Raw genomic sequence first — 8,425 nt, forward strand, 5'->3', positions numbered from 1 at the left:
AAGGTAAAGTTCAATGTATACTATTTTTTAGTATTTTGTTTTCATTTGTCTAGATCATTTTTTTTCTAGATTATTTCTCTTGTCTCTAAATTATTATCTCCGCCAACGAAGTTGGAAAGGGGGGTTATGTTTTCGCCGTTGTTTGTCCGTTTATTTGTTTGTTTGTGTGTGAACAGCTTCCTGGTCACAATTTTACCCACAGAGTGGTGATACGTTCAGAGATTAATTGTTATGTTGGGAGGTGGAAGTTATTCAATCTTAAAAGTCCTTGATCAAGGTCAAGGTTGAGCAAAAGATTTAGAAATAAGCTGCCCATTGCAGAGGTCTTCGCATTACTGAGTGCCCATATAGTTTCTGTTGTTTCTAGATTATTTGTTGTCTCTAGATTATTATGTTGTCTCTAGGTTATTTATGTTGTCTCTAGGTTATTTGTTGCCTCTAGGTTATTTATGTTGTCTCTAGGTTATTTATGTTGTCTCTAGGTTATTTGTTGCCTCTAGGTTATTTATGTTGTCTCTAGGTTATTTGTTGCTTCTAGGTTATTTATGTTATCTCTAGATTATTTGTTGCCTCTAGGTTATTTTTGTTGTCTCTAGATTATTTATGTTGTCTCTAGGTTATTTATGTTGTCTCTAGATTATTTGTTGGCTCTAGGTTATTTATGTTGCCTCTAGATTATTTGTTGCCCCTAGAGGTTATTTATGTTGTCTCTAGGTTATTTGTTACCTCTAGGTTATTTATGTTGTCTTTAGATTATTTGTTGCCTCTAGGTTATTTTTGTTGTCTCTAGGTTATTTATGTTGTCTCTAAGTTGTATCTGTTGTGTCTAGATTAATTCTGTTGACTTTGATAGCATATACATTAGAATTCAGTTATGCTGCCCTTTTATGAAATCGATGTATGTTGTAATCATTTTGCAGTTTTTTAGGTAATTTTGTGATATTCTAATGTTGTTTTACAGTATCAGTCTTAGAATATTATACGTTTAACAGAATGGGTCCCTAGAGAATGCAAAAGAAGCAGGGGAACAAAGAGAAGGCGATGGAATGACGAACTAAGAAAATTTGCTGGTATAGACTGCTATAGAAAGACCATAAACAGACACAAGTGGAAGGATATGTCCGAGGCCTTTGTCCTGCAGTGTATTATAGTCACCGCAAAGATTCCGAGTGAAATAAGCCCCACCCCCTGGTGACGAGATTGGCTATGAAGTCATCAGGGGTGGAGCTTATTTCGCCCGAAATCTCTGCGGCGACTATAGATACGGCTGATAATGATGTAGGTTTAAGGGCAGCATTTCGTTAAAATATCATTCCTGGCAAGAGTCCAGTGTTTAAAGTTATAAAAGGGAAAAATATGTGTTCAAGAGTCTTTTTGTCAGTAATTTAAATTCAAGAAGACAAAGTTTACTTTTTCATCCCAACTCAATGATATTATTAGGTGTTAAGATAAATTTTACGATGGTAACCCTACAAATGGAATCAGAGCACTCGTGGGATGATCTGGGTTAGAGAGTTTCAATGGCCGCATACATTTGATGGTAGTGTTGTTAAGATTCAACATAACTTTTTTATATATAAAATTTTCTTATTCACTTTCAAGAATACTTTAATTTTTCTGTTGTGTTTATGTTAAAATTCCACATAATTTTATCAAATTTTCATTGCCTTTCAATAATTTTTGAAATTTCTCTTTTGTGATTAAAGTATCAACGGTATTTCATCTCAATTCCTTAAGGGTTTTCATCTGTCAAGAGGTTTTCTCTTTATTTTGTGTGTATAACCATTTTTATTTAGAATTATCAGTGCTCTAGATTTATCAGGTTTGGTGAATTGTGTTTTTATCTCTTTTCACGTAATTGGTCACTTTTTGAATTCTTTTTGGACTTCTGAGATTTTTCATATTACGGTATATAATGCCTTTAGTCTTATATACTGTACATCCTCCCTCGATGCTCTTATAGTAATTGTTTTCCTTTTTTTTTTTTTTGCTTCTGAGCATCACGTGTTTGTGTGAGATTTACTTTTATATATATATATATATATATATATATATATATATATATATTATATATATATATATGTGTGTGTGTGTGTGTGTGTGTGTATATATATATAAATTTGTATATATAAATTTATATATAATATCTATAATTTATATATATGTATATATATAATTTATGTATATATATGTATATATATAATTTATGTATATATATGTATATATATAATTTATGTATATATATATATATATATATATCATTTATGTATATATATATATATATATATATATATATATATAGAGAGAGAGAGAGAGAGAGAGAGAGAGAGAGAGAGAGAGAGAGAGAGAGATCTTTGTATACATAGCCTATATATACTGTACATATATGAATCAACAAATACTTCCACTTGTTTTCCTTGTTGTCGTGTCGTACCGCCATGATTGTATCCTTTAATTACCAACTCAAAAGCCTCCCATTTAAAAATGCAATTTTTTTTGCTACTTTTGAAAAGCTTGTTCGTCTGCATTAAGTATATCACGCGAGAGGTTTTTATTGGAGATAATTATGTTGTCCTTTTTCTCCATTTGCAACGCCATCACGCAAGGCTGGTGGCGGCCGGTCTTCATGAGAATCGATTGGCCTGACTTCTTCTCATTACATGCAAATTAGCTTGATTGTTTTACTCGTTTTTTCAAGATGTTGCTTAGTCGCTTTGTTTGGTTGATGGAGGACTTTGTTTCTTCGCTTATTGTCTAACGTAGGAAGTGGTATACATTCATAAGTATATTAATATTATTATTATTATTATTAATTGCTAAGCTACAACCTAAGTTGGAAAAGCAGAATGCTATAAGCCCAAGGGCTTCAACAGGGAAAATAGACCAGTGAGGAAAGGAAATAAGAAAACTACAAGAAAAGTATTTAACAATTAAAATAAAACATTTTAAGAACAGTAACAGCATTAAAACAAATATTTCATATATAAACCATGAAAACTTAAAAAAAAAGAGGAAGAGAGATACCATATAATAGTGTGCCCGTGTGTACCCTCAATCAAGAGAACTCTTCCCCAAGACAGTGAAAGACCATGGTACAGAGGCTATAGCACTACCCAAGACTAGAGAACAATGGTTTGATTTTGGAGTGTCCTTCGCCTAGAAGAGCAGTTTACCATAGTTAAAGAGTCTCTTCTACCCTTACCAAGAGGAATGGGGCCACTGAACAATTACAGTGCAGTAGTTAACCCCTTGGGTGAAGAAGAATTTTTTAGTAATCTCAGTGTTATCAGATGTATGAGTACAGAGGAGAATGTAAGGAATATATATGCCAGACTATTCGGTGTACGTGTAAGCAAAAGGAATACAATCCATAACCAAAGAGAAGGATCCAATGTAGTACTGCCTGGCCAGTCAAAGGACCCAATAACTCTCTAGCGGTAGTATCAACGGATGGCTGGTGCCTTGGCAAACTTATATATACTGTATATATATATATATATATATATATATATATATATATATGTGTGTGTGTGTGTGTGTGTGTGTTTATGTATGCATGTATGTATATGTATATGTGTGCACGTTTTATAAATATTTGTAATATATGTGTATATAAATATATACATATGTATATATAATATATATACTGTATGTATATATATATATATATATATATATATATACTGTATATATATATATATATATATATATATTATATATATATACTGTATATATATTATATATATATATACTGTATATATATACATTATATATATATACTTAATATATGTAGTTGGTCAAGCGTCCATACACCACGTCCATGCATATGTGTATATATATATATATATATATATATATATATATATATATATATTGACGTATAAATATTTGAAACCTTTTTAACATCCTCCGGATATAAAGTATTCAAGTGCACGGCCCCAGTGCACTGATGAATTGGAAGTCGAATCCTCAGGACCGTGACCAGATCCAGCTTAAAATGAGAGGCTTTTTCATACTCTGACAAGTTTGTATATTTATAAATTACGCTGGATATCCAGGTCCTAGATCCCTTTGTGAGGGGGGGGGGGGGAAGGTTATTGTTCATCATCAATAGTTGTAGTGTGCAGTAATGCTCGTGCCTCCCACTTACCAAAACTATTCTTAGCACGGAGTTTGACGTATGTTATTGTCACTATAAATGGATGAATATATGGCTTCTATCGTCTCACGACAACAATTTTATCTTTGTTGGGGATTTCCCTTTGCATTTATTTAAATACGCTGACTGCAGTTTTAGCCTTTATTGTTGTTATTGTTATTACTAGCTAAGCTACAACCCTAGTTGAAAAAGCAGGATGCTATAAGCCCAAGGCCTCAAGTAGGGAAAATAGCCCACTGTGGAAAGGAAATGAGGAAACAGAATAATGTGCCTGAGTGTTCTTTCAAGCAAGAGAACTATAACCCAAGACAGTGGTATACCATGGTTTAGGGACTTTCATCAGAGCTTATAAAATAGAAGCCATACTTGATATGGTATTGTGTTTTTAGCCCTGTTTTACAACTGAAAAGTTAATCTGCTCGACAAACGAGTTCTGGGTCATCCTTAAATACGTAGCTTGGCGAGAGTCGCTTTTCACACTAGGATATGGATTTTTTTATACGAAGTTGACCCATCAGATTTAGTCTGGACGATGTTGAAGATTCATTTTAAAGGATATGCTGAAGAGACGACATTACTGACTGTATTATCAGTTGTAGGTATCTTGTCTTCGTGGTAGGCATTACTCATTTGATAGTGGAAGAAAAGGGATGCAAGATTGCTATTGCCATTTTTATCATTTTTGCTATCATGTATTTGGCCCATGATTTTTTTGGGTACTCATTTGTGATAACGTTGTTTTTCAAACCAATGTCCATTATTGCCCATTTCAGCTCCAATTATTTTTTTTGTTGCAATTTCATCTTACTCAACATTTTTTGTGTTTGTTCTTCCTAAATAATTAGGAAAACGTCTTGGTTGACATTTCTCTGCAATAATACTTTTAGAATACGATGTGCCATATATGTACCAGTGAGCACATTCAAGTACAATTTTTTGTGTTGAAAGAAAAAAACGGTTCTATCCGAAATACACTTATTTATTTGAAATTGATCATTTATTTTACAGTTTTAGGGTATAACAAATCTAAAATGGGCAATGATACATAACCTCTAAGATTTTTAGCAAGATGATGCTAAATTCTGTAAAATTTCCAAACTAAAACAAACATTTGAACCTTAGAGTGAGCTACTAAATTCCTATTCAGAATCAAATTGTGTTGAAATACATATAACTTCAAGTTTCCCTTGCATTTTACAAGTAAAAAAAATACAATATTGATCAGAATGTAAATACTTAGAACACATCATCATTATTTAGTATGAAATGAATGATTACATGCCAAGCAGGGTCCTACGTTGCATTTGCTACACTGACTGAAAGGTCTTTTCTTACATCCCTCTCCAGCACATCTTCTTCTTTTGTTATATTGTGTTTCCACAAGATAATGTTCTAATCCATCAAAACGAATATCTTCTGACACTCGTTTGTCACCCTTGTTGAGCAGGATGGCGGTCTCCCAGCTCCCTTCGGTGGTGTACCAAACCGAGTAAGATATGTTTGAGCGATCTGTTCCTTGAATTCAAACTGTGACAATCCCCCGCCAGACTTTTTATGCAACAACCAAGAATTTTGTTCTGTTACATCAATCAGCCAAGTAAATATACACCAATACCACTTTTTCCCTCGAATACCAATACGATATTTGTTTACATTTTGGTTCTGCCTATCAGTTCCTCCCATATGTTGATTATATTCTTGAACTATCTTTGGGCAGTCAACTTCTACATTCTTTTTCTCGCTCTGTGAGTATCCTCTTACTTTGCTTGAGGCATTATTTGTATGGACTGTTGATGCCACTGATACGACTGCATTATCCATCCATCTACATGTCTGTAGCGAACTCTGCCGTTCCTCTCTTTTGTTTTTTTTATAGAATCAACTGATTTCAGAGGACAGTGTTTACACCTGTTTGCTCTTATTGTCCCTGTAGCACCATAATTTCTGTCCTTCAGTTTTGTGAGAAGTTGAAATGAAGTGAAGAGATTATCAAAATATATATTATATGGAAGTGACCGTTTATCTTCTGACAAGGAATCAATATTTTTCAAGACAGTAGCAGCACATTTGCCAAATACCTTCTCGTTCACTTCATTTCCTTCATAGGTACGTCCTTGATAAAGATCAAAGGTGACTAGATAACCATCGTCTGAATTTAGACACCAAACTTTATAGCCAAATCTAATTGGTTTCATTCTGATGCACTGTTTACACCCATGCTTACCATAATATTCGACCATTGCTTCATCATGAGAGAGTGACTTCACGGGTTGAAAATGCTCAATGAATTTCTTTGTTAGATGTCTAACGAGTGGACGAACTTTGGCATATTTGTCACTTGTATCTAATTTAGAATTATCAGAAAAATGAATGAATTGCATGATTTTTTTCAAATCTTCTTCTTCTCATTGCTTGATAGACAGCTTCATTTCTTGTCACAGATGAATTTCTCCAAAACATCCTCCGAGAAGATACAGGAACGATGCCAGACACTATCAAAATTCCAATGAACACTTTCATTTCACCTTTGGCTACCAAGAAGTCTGTTTCACCTTTGAGAGTTGCATAGATAATTGTCTGATCCACTAACATATTCCACATATCATCATCAAAAAATAGTTCGAAAAGTTCACTTGGAGTAAAATCCCTATATTTTGCATAATTTTCCTCGGGTAACATTAGTCACCAGGTGTGAGATAAGTGCCAAGACTCCATTTGGGAGTCTTATAGCTATTGATAGGTGAAGAACTATGAGCCGCACCATCATCTTCAGCAGTACGACGTTCGTCGTGGGAAATAGCTTCATCATTACCACTCAGTTGAGGTTCACAATCATCTTCAGTTGTACGTCGTCCATCATGGAAAACAGCTTCAGCATTACCAGTCAGTTGTCTGCCGGACTTATTATTATTATTATTATTATTATTATTATTATTATTATTACAAGGGAAGAGATTAACCAGAGCAATCAGTGGACTGAACTTACAGGGTGGTTTAAAGGTCACTCAAGAATGACTCCGGCAAAGGACAGGACAATGCACCTGAGACAGGACAATTCACCAGATAGGACAATGACCTAGAGACTGATCATATATACAACTGATCTGAACCCAAGCCTCTTCTCCATCAAGCTAGGATCATGGAGAGCCAGGTAATGGTTGCTGATAACTCAGCAGGTGAGGCTGCAGACACTACAAGAAACAATCGCGCTTAAGCGGGTCTCGAACTCTCGTCCAACAGATCGCCATACACTTGACTTTTCCATTAGGCTGTCATAACCAAGAGATATCGGTATGTAGGTTATGGGGAGCTCCAAGAATAGAATCTAGTCATCTCTACCTTCATTAGTGAATATAAAACCAGGCTTTTCTTCAAATGTATCTTTGAGCTGGTGGAGAATGTAGATAATTTTGATATTCATTTTCGTTTTGCATACCACCGGAATTCAAATAAATTGGAGAATGAATGGAGCTGCAGATCATATGAAAAATAGTAAAGAATCTTTTTTTTTTTCTTTTAATGTTTTTTTTTTTTAAAAAGATATGATTCTAATAAAAAAATGACTTGTATTTAAGAATTGCGTTCAGAGCGTAGTAGTTGGAATATGTAACACTGATCTAATTAGATTCATTCGGAAATATTATTATATATATTATTGTATCGACCAAGGAGAGACAGTTATCCATCGGTGAATGTTACCAGCCAATTGTTATTGTTATTATTACTAGCTAAGCTACAACCCTAGTTGGAAAAGCTATATGCTATAAGCTCAAGGGCTCCAACAGGGAAAAGTAGCCCAGTGAGGAAAGGAAACAAGGAAAGATAAAATATTTTAAGAACAACACCACCCCCAAAATAAATATTTCCTATATAAACAATAAAAACTTTAATAAAACAAGAGAAGAGAAATAAGACAGAATAGTGTGCTCGAGTGTCTCCTCAAGCAAGAGAACTCCAACCCAAGACAGTGGAAGACCATGGTACAGAGGCTATGGCACTACCCAAGACTAGAGAACAATGGTTTGATTTTGGAGCTTTGAAAAACAGATTCAGAGTTAGAATTCAGTACAGATTTTATGAGAGATCAATTACTTTATAGAATAAAGAGAATGGCGAATAAATCACTTTTTTAGCTCTTCACGGTCGTTACCCTATTGACAACCCATCAGTTTGGCGATCTGCTGGGCTGGCGTTCGAGACTCGCTCAAGCTCCATAGTTCCTTGTAGTGTCTGCAACCTTGTGAGCTAAGGATTCGGGGAGTCAGT

General features: G+C 34.3%; 1 protein-coding gene across 1 annotated transcript; it reads right to left on the reverse strand.

Moving 5' to 3' along the window:
- Positions 1–5,916: 5,916 nt before the first annotated feature.
- On the reverse strand, positions 5,917–6,838 carry LOC137626204 (piggyBac transposable element-derived protein 2-like). The gene is made up of 2 exons (XM_068357278.1): positions 6,685–6,838; positions 5,917–6,503 (listed from the first exon to the last, which is right to left on the reverse strand). The coding sequence occupies exons 1-2, from the start codon at positions 6,836–6,838 to the stop codon at positions 5,917–5,919; spliced, it is 741 nt and encodes a 246-aa protein (XP_068213379.1).
- Positions 6,839–8,425: the final 1,587 nt, after the last annotated feature.

The sequence above is a fragment of the Palaemon carinicauda genome, chromosome 33 (assembly GCF_036898095.1).
Source record: "Palaemon carinicauda isolate YSFRI2023 chromosome 33, ASM3689809v2, whole genome shotgun sequence".
Classification (NCBI taxonomy): Eukaryota; Metazoa; Arthropoda; class Malacostraca; order Decapoda; family Palaemonidae; genus Palaemon; species Palaemon carinicauda.